This window comes from Lampetra fluviatilis, chromosome 14 (genome assembly GCF_964198595.1).
Source record: "Lampetra fluviatilis chromosome 14, kcLamFluv1.1, whole genome shotgun sequence".
Taxonomy (NCBI): domain Eukaryota; kingdom Metazoa; phylum Chordata; class Hyperoartia; order Petromyzontiformes; family Petromyzontidae; genus Lampetra; species Lampetra fluviatilis.
The window spans coordinates 14,396,017-14,410,695 of NC_136288.1; the positions used below are offsets into that span (position 1 = coordinate 14,396,017).

General features: G+C 53.3%; 1 protein-coding gene across 1 annotated transcript in view; it reads right to left on the reverse strand.

Annotated features, from left to right (window-relative positions):
* Positions 1 to 14,679, reverse strand: part of LOC144935764 (adhesion G protein-coupled receptor F5-like) — a 62,804-nt gene that overhangs the window by 38,587 nt on the left and 9,538 nt on the right. The window contains exons 4-10 of the mRNA XM_078862507.1: positions 14,555 to 14,600; positions 13,911 to 14,063; positions 12,755 to 12,941; positions 12,231 to 12,625; positions 11,311 to 11,414; positions 6,008 to 6,069; positions 2,399 to 2,547 (exon numbers count right to left, since the gene is read on the reverse strand). Of these exons, the coding sequence (XP_078718633.1) occupies positions 2,399 to 2,547; positions 6,008 to 6,069; positions 11,311 to 11,414; positions 12,231 to 12,625; positions 12,755 to 12,941; positions 13,911 to 14,063; positions 14,555 to 14,600 (1,096 nt within the window). The remainder of the gene's footprint in view (positions 1 to 2,398; positions 2,548 to 6,007; positions 6,070 to 11,310; positions 11,415 to 12,230; positions 12,626 to 12,754; positions 12,942 to 13,910; positions 14,064 to 14,554; positions 14,601 to 14,679) is intronic.

Sequence of the window (14,679 nt, forward strand, 5' to 3'; positions counted from 1 at the left end):
GTCGTGGCCAGGTACACCGTGTGGACGCGGCCACCAACGGTGCGCTTGAAGGCCACGTCCAACACGGTGCGTCCACCCTTCAGGATGAGGAGCACCTGCCGTTGCCCAGATAAGATGTGTCGCATGGCAGGGTTCCGCGTTCTCATAGGTAGTAGGCTGATGTTTGAGGCCACCGTACCGAAACGTTGCAGCTCTCCCATCAGCACCGCGTTAGTCATATATGGTGGAGCGCCCGTGATGGTGATTCGCGCCGTCGGTGCTGTGAGAGGGGTGCACTGCACCCGCTGCCCCCCCTCACCTCCGACTTCGAGCCCTTTTTCGACCACCCGTGCCGCTGCCTCCACCGTGGCTACGTACACAACATAGCCACGGTTTTCCCGCTGCACCACCCGGACAGCAGGCAGCCCGGTGTGCGTTGCCACTGCAGTGGCGACTTCCTCAGGCGTTGTCCCCGGCGATGGGAAACACCGGAAGCCATGATCGTCGGTGAGAGCCTCCATGCTGCTGGGCTGAACCATGTCGCCCGCATGGCAGCACCAGCAGCAACAAAATTAATCGCCAAAAAAATAAATAAAAATACGAATAAAAAAATGAAAAAAAAAATAAAAACACCAACACCTAACACAAACATACACACACACACAGACAGGCACACACACGCGCAGGACAAACACACAGACGAACTCACACACGACCGAACCAACAAGCAGACAAACGAAAACGAACAATCAAAACAAACTTACAGATAAACAAAACGACAGATAGACGAACAAACGCACGCACAAGCAAACACAAACAAACAAACACACAAAACAAACACTCACCAAACAGACAACCTGGCCAAACACACGTGGTGTTAAGCCAGGCAAAAAGCACCAGGCCAACACACAACGCGACCAGCCAAGCAGACAAACAAATAAACAAAACGACAGATAAACAAAACAAACGCACGCACAAGCAACCACACAAACAAACAAACACACAGACAAAACACTCACCAAACAGACAAACAGACAAACAGGCCAAACACACGCGGTGTTAAGCCAGGTAAAGCAGGTGAAAAAAAAACACCAGGCTAACACACAACGCGACCAACCAAGCAGACAAACAAACAAAAAACAAACACACAGACAAACGCACCACACAGACAAACCCACAAACGACAGTAGTAATACAAACTAACTACAGCAGGCCGATACACGGGGAGAAACGCAGAGATAACCTAGCGTTTTTCCCTAGGAAAACTCTCCCTAGGCCAGGCTCAGGCTCACACCTGAGCCCAGGCCCCCACCCACACACACGTTAGAGCAGGAGCTCCAGGTGAACACGACCGCACCCAACGGTGGCGAGAGAGAGAGAGAGAGAGAGAGAGAGAGAGAGAGAGAGAGAGAGAGAACACACGGAGAGAGAGAGAGAGAACACGCGGAGAGAGAGAGAGAGAACACACGGAGAGAGAGAGAGAGAACACACGGAGAGAGAGAGAGAGAGAGAACACACGAAGAGAGAGAGAACACGCGGAGAGAGAGAAAGAGAACACGGAGAGAGAGAGAGAACACGCGGAGAGAGAGAGAGAGAACACGCGGAGAGAGAGAGAGAACACGCGGAGAGAGAGAGAGAGAACACACGAAGAGAGAGAGAGAGAGAGAACACACGGAGAGAGAGAAAGAACACGCGGAGAGAGAGAAAGAGAACACGCGGAGAGAGAGAGAGAGAACACGCGGAGAGAGAGAGAGAGAGAGAACACGCGGAGAGAGAGAAAGAGAACACGCGGAGAGAGAGAGAGAACACGCGGAGAGAGAGAAAGAACACGCGGAGAGAGAGAAATAACACGCGGAGAGAGAGAAAGAACACACGAAGAGAGAGAGAGAACACGTGGAGAGAGAGAGAAAGAACACACGAAGAGAGAGAGAGAACACGCGAAAAGAGAGAAAGAGAACACACGAAGAGAGAGAAAGAACACGCGGAGAGAGAGAGAGAGAACACGCGGAGAGAGAGAAAGAGAACACGCGGAGAGAGAGAGAGCACGCGGAGAGAGAGAAAGAACACGCGGAGAGAGAGAAAGAACACACGAAGAGAGAGAAAGAGAACACGCGGAGAGAGAGAGAGAACACGCGGAGAGAGAGAAAAAGAACACGCGGAGAGAGAGAAAGAACACGCGGAGAGAGAGAAAGAGAACACGCGGAGAGAGAGAGAGAACACGCGGAGAGAGAGAAAGAACACGCGGAGAGAGAGAAAGAGAACACGCGGAGAGAGAGAGAGAACACGCGGAGAGAGAAATGCACTGCAGGCGTCGCCAGGGTCCGGGATCGAACCCACCACTTCCTGGGCACCAGGCGAAGGAGACGACGTCTACGTCGCCGCCGTGGCGAAGCTGATTCGCGTGAGCGGCCAGTGAGACCTACTTTACCTTTCTTAAAGATCTCCATGGAGTCTATTTTCGTCCCGTTGTTACGGAAGGCTTCAATCACACTCTTTGCCTTGTTAGCGACCTCTGGCAAGGTGAGGTTGTCACCCAAGATCTCGTATTCAACGACGACGCTGCCTTTCCTGCGAAGAAATAACAATCAATCATTCACTTGATGACGCTCCTGTGACCAACGTGGTTCCCGCCATATGAATGTGACATTTCCACCACTGGCTCAGGACGTTAGTTAGATATGACCAACGGAGACAAATGGACATTTGAACATCTGCTGTGCAGTTGACTTCATCTGCAAGCGTGGCCCTCAACCCTTGCAGGAAGTAGAAACAACACGGTGGGTGAGGACGTGAGCTGGTTCCACAGCTGAGTGATCAGTGGCTCAACGTGGTTTCATGCCACGCGTCGCTTTTACTGGTAGGAACCTCCTGGTTACACCAGCCCACAGGGGATTATTGTGTCCATCCGTCCGTCGTGAATCCAAAAATGGGAGGGGTGGGGCTGGGTGGAGAGGGGAGGGTGAAGAGGGGCTGGGTGGGAAGGGTGGGGCTGGGTGGGGAGGGGCTGGTCACCCCGTGGTGCCCTTATAAAACTCAACGTTTAACCTACTCACGCCGGCTTGTGCCCGCCCTCACAGTCGGCCATATTTGCAGAATACACCACGCCGCCGTTGACCCTGGCCATTGACCGAGCAACCCAACGTTCCTACCAGCTCCCTCCGCAGGAATGTGTTGTAGGAACGTCAGATTAGCAAATGTAACCGAATGATTGTTTTTTTTATCGTCACCCTCGTGAACATCATCATCATCATCATCGATGTTTGCATAACACTCGCAGGAAGTCAGCAGGGGGCTTGTCCTGTGTTTAAAAACCACCCCCGTCATTGGAAGGTCGAATGTCCACTCTTGGTTCAGGGCTGCCGTACGGAAAATGGCATTGGCCCACGCTCACTCAAGCACGGGCGTGCTTGATGGGTCAATTGTAAAAGTGTCCCTTCTCGGCTCCTCATCGCCTGCACTCGGGAGCGTGCGTGCAGAAGCCGTAGCTTGACCAGCTGAGAACTTAAAGAGATTAACAGAGACACACGTAGATGGACATACAGAGAGAGTGACAGACAGACAAGACATGCAGAGAGACATACACATAGAGAGACAGGGACATACAGAGAGACAGACGTACAAGAGTGAGAGAGGTAGACAGACCAGGCAGCGAGGCAGTGAAAGAGATGTACAGGGCAAATAAATAGATGTAGGGAGATAGACCACACATACGTACCGAGACAGACAGACAGATCAGACTTATCGAGAGACAGACAGCCAGAGAGACATGCAAACAGAGCGACAGACACGCCATGACGGGCGACGCACACAGACAGATGTGGACAGAGCAGGCAACAACAGATATTGGGCAGACCACACAGACACGGACAGACTATACAAACAATTAGACGAGCATCCAACCATGACATCTCTCCTTTGCAAACCATTATACCAACTCAGCTAATGTTGACACATGCAAGTGATTGCACATTGTGTGATAAACACAAGAGCTGAGCTCTGTGTTGAAAGTCGGAGATACAACTGCCACGGGAAGTTTGCACTGATATTGTTGTTCGACCATACTTCACCACGCTGGTCAGTGACGGCTGTTGGGGGGGGGGGCAGGGGGCCTAGGTACAGGACCGGTTCAGATTATCAATCGCACTGATTTTAGCCACGGCCGGGGAATCGAACTTGGGCCGCTGAGTTTTCAGTGCCGTACGCAAAATCACTGCGCCACCACTCTGCACTGTTCGGTCTGCCCTGCCCTGCTCGACGAGTTTGTTTTTACACGCTTTTATTATTACACGCTTTTATTTAACTCACTCTGTCTGTTGTTGTTGTCGTTGTCCTCAAATCTTGTAACTCAATTTTAACCCACTTCCCAATGTGGTATCGACTGCAAACTTGGTATACTGATGACAATACTATATTCTATCATGGAGATAGCCAACATTCTAAAGGGGTCCGGATGTAGAATGGGGGGGGGGGCAGGAAACTCTATAAATACTATTACATCAGGTATGAAAAAGACTATTAGCAAATATGCACTGTTAGCTACATACACCTGCAGAGACAACAGCTACATACACCTGCAGAGACAACAGCTACATGTACCTGCAGAGACACCAGCTAGATGTACCTGTAGAGACAACAGCTACATACACCTGCAGAGACAACAGCTACATGTACCTGCAGAGACACCAGCTAGATGTACCTGTAGAGACAACAGCTAGATACACCTGCAGAGACACACAGCTAGATGTACCTGTAGAGACAACAGCTAGATACACCTGTAGAGACAACAGCTAGATGTACCTGTAGAGACAACAGCTAGATGTACCTGTAGAGACAACAGCTAGATGTACCTGGAAGGCATCGCACAGCTAGATGTACCTGTAGAGACACACAGCTAGATGTACCTGCAGAGACAACAGCTAGATGTACCTGTAGAGACACACAGCTAGATGTACCTGCAGAGACAACAGCTAGATGTACCTGTAGAGACAACAGCTAGATGTACCTGTAGAGACACACAGCTAGATGTACCTGCAGAGACAACAGCTAGATGTACCTGTAGAGACAACAGCTAGATGTACCTGTAGAGACAACAGCTAGATGTACCTGGAAGGCATCGCACAGCTAGATGTACCTGTAGAGACACACAGCTAGATGTACCTGCAGAGACAACAGCTAGATGTACCTGTAGAGACACACAGCTAGATGTACCTGCAGAGACAACAGCTAGATGTACCTGTAGAGACACACAGCTAGATGTACCTGTAGAGACAACAGCTAGATGTACCTGTAGAGACAACAGCTAGATGTACCTGTAGAGACAACAGCTAGATGTACCTGGAAGGCATCGCACAGCTAGATGTACCTGTAGAGACAACAGCTAGATGTACCTGCAAAGACAACAGCTAGATGTACCTGTAGAGACACACAGCTAGATGTACCTGTAGAGACAACAGCTAGATGTACCTGTAGAGACACACAGCTAGATGTACCTGTAAAGACAACAGCTAGATGTACCTGTAGAGACAACAGCTAGATGTACCTGCAGAGACAACAGCTAGATGTACCTGGAAGGCATCGCACAGCTAGATGTACCTGTAGAGACACACAGCTAGATGTACCTGTAGAGACAACAGCTAGATGTACCTGTAGAGACACACAGCTAGATGTACCTGCAGAGACAACAGCTAGATGTACCTGTAGAGACAACAGCTAGATGTACCTGGAAGGCATCGCACAGCTAGATGTACCTGTAGAGACACACAGCTAGATGTACCTGCAGAGACAACAGCTAGATGTACCTGTAGAGACAACAGCTAGATGTACCTGGAAGGCATCGCACAGCTAGATGTACCTGTAGAGACACACAGCTAGATGTACCTGCAGAGACAACAGCTAGATGTTCCTGTAGAGACAACAGCTAGATGTACCTGGAAGACATCGCGCAGCTAACGTGCATTTATAACCACTCGTGCCCTTCATGGGAGCAATAGGCGAACGAAGCTCCGGGGGACACGTGCAGCACACTCACTTGAATCCAAGTATCCGGATCCCCCGGAACGTCGGCCCAATTTTCGCGTACTCCCCCATGAGCTGTGAACGGGGAGAGAGCGATGTGTTACAGCTTGTCAGGTGGTGCGTGGTGGTGGTGGTGGTGCGTGGTGGTGCGTGGTGGTGGTGGTGGTGCGTTGTGGTGGTGCGTGGTGGTGGTGGTGCGTGGTGGTGGTGGTGCGTGGTGGTGGTGGTGGTGCGTGGTGGTGCGTGGTGGTGGTGGTGCGTTGTGGTGGTGCGTGGTGGTGGTGCGTGGTGGTGGTGGTGCGTGGTGGTGGTTGTGGTGGTGGTTGTGGTGGTGCGTGGTGGTGGTGCGTGGTGGTGCGTGGTGGTGGTGGTGCGTGGTGGTGATTGTGGTGGTGCGTGGTGGTAGTGCGTGGTGGTGGTGCGTGGTGGTGGTGGTGCGTGGTGGTGGTGGTGCGTGGTGGTGGTTGTGGTGGTGGTTGTGGTGGTGCGTGGTGGTGGTGCGTGGTGGTGGTGGTGCGTGGTGGTGATTGTGGTGGTGCGTGGTGGTAGTGCGTGGTGGTGGTGCGTGGTGGTGGTGGTGCGTGGTGGTGGTGGTGGTGCGTGGTGGTGGTTGTGGTGGTGCGTGGTGGTGGTGCGTGGTGGTGGTGCGTGGTGGTGCGTGGTGGTGGTGATGGTGCGTGGTGGTGGTGCAGCGAGGGGCGGCTGGCGTCGTAACCAGAATCCAAAAACACCACGACCGCAATATATCCCTGCCCCATCTGAGCACCATTCAACTCGCACCTCCGATTGGGGCGAGATGTTAACAACCTCGCCCAATTTACAGGAGGTCATGGGCTTCGATCCCGACCCTAACATCTGTATATTTAAAGTCTGCATGTATCTTTATCTGTCCCCGGGGTCACGTGGATTTTTCTCCGGCTCCTCCGGTTTTTCCCTCCACGTTTGTTAGACGGTAAATCATCGAAACACAAATTAAGCACCTGCACGTAATTACAACTTACTTTGTTTAATCGAACCCTCTGTATCCATTAACATTGTAGTGTTGTTAACGATTGAGAAGGAGTGCAAGGCTGCAGTCAAGGTTAAGAACCACTGGTCTTGAACCATCCAGCAGCATCCCGCTGCCTTGCGTGACGATAGCTCCGCCGAGGCACCCGTTACGACCGCTGATTCCTCAGGGGCCGTCCATAAATGACGTCACGCGATTTTGGACGATTTTTGACCCCCCCCCCCTCGTCACACGGCGTCACAAAAAGTCAAACCCCCCTCAAATATGACGTCACAAAGCTCTGCCCCCCACCCCCACCCCCCCAAAACCATATTTCCATTTTGAAAATAAAACATGCTTCAAATCGCTTTAAACTTCTGTCTTTATAGTGCGTATTTAATGTGGCGCTGCACTCCGATATTGTGGGAGAAAACATTCATTAAAAAGTCTATTTAATTAAGTAGAGCGTGTTGTCTATATTTATTTAATGTGACGTCACATTATTTAATGTGACGTCACATTTCTCAACATCGTCACAAATGTCTGCCCCCCTAGGTGCGTGACATCATTTATGGACGGCCCCTCAACCGCGTTGCATGCAACTGGCGTTATGAAGACACCACGCATTGCTACAGGAGAACATGCACGCATACGGACGGCAAATGCATCGTCCTCTACGGCACGACCCTTGATGGGGTGCTGGCTTTGGTTTTGCGGTGGAAGACGGAGGGATGAGGGACCGCTCCCAGACTTTCCAACATTCTTGGAGGTGAAAAGTCCTGCAAACGATGTGTACGCAACTGCGTGTTGAACTTCTTTTGCACCGTACGTAGCCAACCGTGCTCATCGGAGGTGCAGGGTGAAGGAAAACGAAACTAAAAGCAGTTCTAAAGAAATGAGTTTTCAATCTAGATTTAAAAAAAGATAATTGGGAAAGAGGCCAAGAATGGGAACAAGAAAGACGCTGCTTGAAGATGCACCGTCTAGGAAAGGGGTGGGCGTTCAGTGAAGTGCATCGCTGTTGACCCCTTACCAGTGTCCGACCTGGTCACAGACCAACAATTCAGGACCTCACTGGTTACCCCGTGTGCCCTTATAAATCTCAACGTTCATCCTACAAAGTGGCCGATTGCGTGGCCGACGCCGCTGATCCTGCCCCCCTCCTCCTCCTGCCTTGCGAAGGCGAGAACCCCCCTCTAAGGGCAACTCCCAGCACGAAGTGGCTGATGATGATGTCACCTCGCCTCCCGTCCAGCGGCACACGTGGGAACAGCGAAAGGCGACGGTGCGATGCGACAGCTAAGCACGTCACCGTACGCCCACCTCCTTCCCTTGCAGTCCATCGCCAGGCGGCGTCCTTCTTGTCCCCACAACAACAACCACCAAAGTGCGCCGACCTGTCCCCAGCTCCGATTGTTTCCCTTCGCGTGTGCGCCGCTGACCGACGCCCCGCGGCGAGCTGCCTGCCCGCTGAGTCTCGCTCGGCGCTGGCGGCGCGGCATGAGGAAGTTGTCCAAGAGGTGGGGTCGCTTTGCATAGCAGTTCGTGTGTGCGTGAATGTACGTGGGAGCGTGTGTGTGTGCATGAATGTATGTATGTGAGTGCGCGTGTGTGCATGAATATGTGGGGAGCGGTAGTGTAGCGGTTAGCGCGCTGCACTACGAACTTGGCGACCCGGGTTCGATTCCCGCTCACGGCTAACACCAGTGACGATTATCTGAACCGGTCCTGGGCCTCCCCTAGGTCGACTCAGCCTCAAATGAGTACCTAGTGCGGTGTGTAAACATCGCCGCTAGGGAGACAAAGGCGGTCGGGCGTGGTGCTGGCCACCCACCCCCTCGTGTACCGTTCCGGCCTTCATAGGTGCTCGCTAACAGCACTTGCCCCTACAGTCTGTTAAGGCTATACGGGGGATCTTTGTCTTTGTGCATGAATATACGTGAGAGTGTGTGTGTGAATGAATGTACGTGAGAGCGTGTGTGCGTGTGTGTGAATGTACATGAGTGTGTGTGTGTGCATGAATGTATGTGAGTGCGCGTGTGTGCATGAATATACGTGAGAGTGTGTGTGTGCATGAATGTACGTGCGAGCGTGCGTGTGAATGTACATGAGTGTGTGAGTGTGTGTGCATGAATATACGTGAGTGCGCGTGTGTGCATGAATGTACGTGAGTGCGCGTGCGTGAATGTTCGTGTGTGTGAATATATGTGAGTGCGCATGTCTGTGTGAATATACGTGAGTGCGCGTGTGTGCGTGTGTGTGTGTTGGCCACGAGCGGGAATCGAATTCGGGTCACCGGGTTCATAGCGCAGTGCGCTAACCAACACACTACTGCTCCCCACTGTGTGTGTGCGCGCAAACACTCAACGTTCTAACCGCTACACCACACACACACACTAACACAGCAACACACACACACTAACACAGGAACACACACACACAAACTAACACAGCAACACACACACACACTGACACAGGAACACACACACACACTGACACAGCAACACACACACACACACTGACACAGCAACACACACACACACACTGGCACAGGAACACACACATTGACACAGGAACACACACACACACACTGACACAGCAACACACACACTGACACAGCAACACACACACACACTGACACAGGAACACACACACACACTAACACAGCAACACACACACACACACTGACACAGGAACACACACACACACTAACACAGCAACACACACACACACACTGACACAGCAACACACACACACACTGACACAGGAACACACACACACACTGACACGGGAACACACACACACACTAACACAGCAACACACACACACACTGACACGGGAACACACACACACACTAACACAGCAACACACACACACACTGACACAGCAACACACACACACACTGACACAGGAACACACACACTGACACAGGAACACACACACACACTGACACAGGAACACACACACACACACTGACACAGGAACACACACACACACTGACACAGCAACACACACACACACTGACACAGCAACACACACACACACTGACATAGCAACACACACACACACTGACACAGGAACATACACACTGACACAGCAACACACTAACACAGCAACACACACACACACTGACACAGCAACACACACACACACTGACACAGCAACACACACACACACTGACACAGCAACACACACACACACTGACACAGGAACACCCACACACACTAACACAGCAACACACACACACACTGACACAGCAACACACACACACACTGACACAGGAACACCCACACACACTAACACAGCAACACACACACACACTGACACAGGAACACACACACACACTGACACAGGAACACACACACACACACTGACACAGGAACACCCACACACACTAACACAGCAACACACACACACACTGACACAGCAACACACACACACACTGACACAGGAACACACACACACACTGACACAGGAACACACACACACACTAACACAGCAACACACACACACACTGACACAGCAACACACACACACACTGACACAGGAACACACACACACACTAACACAGCAACACACACACACACTGACACAGCAACACACACACACACACTGACACAGCAACACACACACACACTGACACAGGAACACACACACACACACTGACACAGGAACACACACACACACACTGACACAGGAACACACACACACACTGACACAGGAACACACACACACACTGACACAGCAACACACACACACACTGACACAGGAACACCCACACACACTAACACAGCAACACACACACACTGACACAGCAACACACACACACACTGACACAGGAACACACACACACACACTGACACAGGAACACACACACACACACTGACACAGGAACACACACACACACTGACACAGGAACACCCACACACACTAACACAGCAACACACACACACACTGACACAGCAACACACACACACACACTGACACAGCAACACACACACACACTGGCACAGGAACACACACACTGACACAGGAACACACACACACACTAACACAGCAACACACACACACACTGACACAGGAACACACACACACACTGACACAGGAACACCCACACACACTAACACAGCAACACACACACACACTGACACAGCAACACACACACACACACTGACACAGCAACACACACACACACTGGCACAGGAACACACACACTGACACAGGAACACACACACACACTAACACAGCAACACACACACACACTGACACAGGAACACACACGCACACACCCAGCAGCATTAGCAGACCCTTGCCTTGGCGCTACTCACAATATTTAGGATGTCGCTTTCCAACTTCTTGTATGTGGCCGAAGTAGGGTCCTTCAAGTCATCCGTGAAATCTTTATCCATCCTCAACGACGTCTTAAAGGAATCTGAGCAGCAGAGAGGACAATGACCCTCTCACAGACCCTCAACCCCCCCCCCCCCCCCACAGCGGGAAGGGAATAGTCTCACACAACATCCGCGCGTGATCCACCATCCCTCGCTGCTGCTGCTGCTGCCTCCACAGCGCTGTGCCACTCCAGGCAGCCACGCGCAGCGGCAGCAGCAGCAGCGTAGTCACCACCGCACGCTTTAAAGGGGGGCGCCGCGGTCACTTGATACATAAAATGTTTTTTTTGGGTTAAATCGCGTAAAGTTAAATGTGCCGTTAAACCCGCCACCACCCGACACAGACCATTAGCAAGGTTTGGGTTTAACGACACATTTATACTTACGCGATCTAACCCCAAAGTCATTTATTATGGATAATATTGGTGGCGAAAGCCCGACTACTGCTACGTGTCAAACACACGTGGAACGCATCGTGTCAAACACACGTGGAACGCATCGTGTCAAGTTCGATCAGAGCCCGTGACGCCGTGGCCTGCGGTTTTTGTTTGCTCGCCCTCTATCGACAACATAATCTGCTTTGCCTCTCGTGGGGGGCTATTTGGAGGGGGGGGGGGCGATGTGTGTGGAGGGGGGCAGTTCCAGTCGTGACTCCGACGTCAGCCGGAGCGGCGCGCGTGGTTCCCGGGACCCCCCCCCCGCGACCCTGAGGGTCGTGGCGGCTCCCCCGCCCCCCCCCCCCCCGGTGCTCGCTCAACGGCGCCCCCCACCCCCACTCCCCCCCGTATTTTGAGGGCTCCGCGGAACGGTCCCCCCCCCGGGGTCCCCCCCCGGGGTCCCCCCCCCCATGGACTCACTCGTGGGTCGAGGGAGAAGAGGGGTGATCGGCTTCACTGTGGTCCTTGCCGTCGTGGTGGTCACCGTTGTTGTTGGCGTTGTTGTTGTTGGTGTTGTTGTTGGCGTTGTTGTTGTTGGCGTTGTTGTTGTTGGCGTTGTTGTTGGCGTTGTTGTTGTTGGCGTTGTTGTTGTTGGCGTTGTTGTTGTTGGCGTTGTTGTCGGCGTTATTGTTGTTGGTGTTGTTGTTGGCGTTGTTGTTGTTGGCGTTGTTGTTGGCGTTGTTGTTGGCGTTGTTGTTGTTGGTGTTGTTGTTGGCGTTGTTGTTGGCGTTGTTGTGGTTGGCGTTGTGGGTGCTGTGGTGGTTGGCATGGTGGTCGTGACGTTGGGCGTCGTCGTGACGTTGGGGGTGGTTGTGACGATGGGGGTGGTCGTGACGTTGGGGGTGGTTGTGACATTGGGGGTGGTTGTGACGTTGGGCGTCGTTGTTGACGTTGTGGGTGCTGTGGTGGTTGGCATGGCGGTCGTGGCGATGGGGGTGGTTGTCGACGTGGTTGTAGTGGGCGGCGCGCTGCACTGGAAGGGGTCCGCGGGTGCTCCCCGGACGCAGCTGCACCCCTGCGGGGGTCCCCAGGGGTCCGAGGGGCAGGTCCCCAGCGCCTGGCAGGTGGAGGTGTTCCACAGCAGCCCCTCTCCGCACCGACACTGCGTCTCGTTGCCTTGGGGGACGCACTCTGAGAAGGGGGCCAGAAGGGGGGGGGTGAGATAGAGGTGGTGATGATGATCATGACTGCGGTGGTAGTGATGGTGATGACGGTTACGGTGGACAGAGTGGTGGTGGTGTTGGGTGACACTGATCGTGATGATGGTGATGACGATCATCATGATGACGATCGCTGTGGCTCGGGTGAAGGTGGTGGGTGGCGATGGTAGTCATGATGACGATTACGATCGGATTATAAAAGATGATGATGATGGTGATGATGACGCGGGAGACGGTCATGGCGGGTGACGCGTGAAGCATCATACGAAGCCGTAGCAGCGGCATCAATATCATGAGTAGTGCCGTCATCATCATCATGAGTAGTGTCGTCATCATCATCATGAGTAGTGCCGTCATCATCATCATTAGTAGTATCATCATCATCATGAGTAGTGCCATCATCATCATCATCGTCGCGCACAGGGCCACCCAGAGGCAGGGGCTGGAGGGGCCATCACCCCCACGCGTCACGCAGGGGCCCCACACCGCGCCTGGGGGTGGATGAAGGAGGAGGCCCCACGTAGCAATCTGGCCCGGGCGTCAAGGGACGTCTGGGCGTAACCTGATCGCTAAAACGCGCACACACCACGTGCACACACACACACACGTGCATACACACACCCCGCACACACACACACCACGCCACGCACACGTGCACACACACACACCCCGCACACACCACGCACACACCCCGCACACACCACGCACACACACCGCACACACACACGTGCACACACACACCCCGCACACACCACGCACACACACCACACACACACCCCCCGCATACGTGCACACACACACCCCGCACACGTGCACACACCCCGCACACACCACGCACACACCCCGCACACGTGCACATGCACACTCCACACACGTGCACACGCACACCCCACGCACACACCCCGCACACGTGCACACGCACACCCGCGCGTGCACACACCGCTGATGAGCACGGGATCGGTGATGTTGACGTAGCTGCCGTTGAAGGATAACGGAGGGAAGTTGAGCAGAAGGTTGATGAAGGCTTGTTTGTCAAAGAACTCGTCCGTGGTGGAGATCTCGAGCTCCAGCAGGAACGACTGCGTCGGGGCCGCTGCCGACAGAGACCACAGTCACCATAGAGCACGAACCAAAGACAAAGGTCCCCCGCGTAGCCTTAACAAACTGTTGGGGCAAGTGCTGTTGGCGAGTAGCACCTACGAAGGCCGCCACACGAGGGGTTGGGTGGCCAGCACGACGCCCGACCGCCTTTGTCTCCCCATTATCAAAGTTTACACACCGCTCTCGGTATTTGAGGCAGAGTTGACCTAGGGGAGGCCCACGACCGGTCTAAATAATCGTCACTGATGTTGGTGGCCGTGAGCGGCAAACGAACTCGGGTCGCCGGGTTCGTAGCGCAGCGTAGCGCTAACCCCCCCCCCCCCCCCAAGTTGTTGTTACCAGGTGCTGTTCATGACGAATGTGCGGATTTGTGTTTTTATCTGACCGCCATTGCAGTCCCTTTGTGTTTTTGCTTTCGTGTTGTCGTTTTAGCTTTGAGTTTGTGAGGAGAGAAAAACAGGAGACGCGTTTTGGAGGCGTTACCTCGTGCGACCCGCGCTGCGCGTGCACCCTCCACGCTCCCTGCACCCTGCGGGGGGCGCCGGGAAGAGACGAGAGGAGGACGTGTCAGCAGGACTCGTTACGCACGGCACGTGACCTCGTTACGC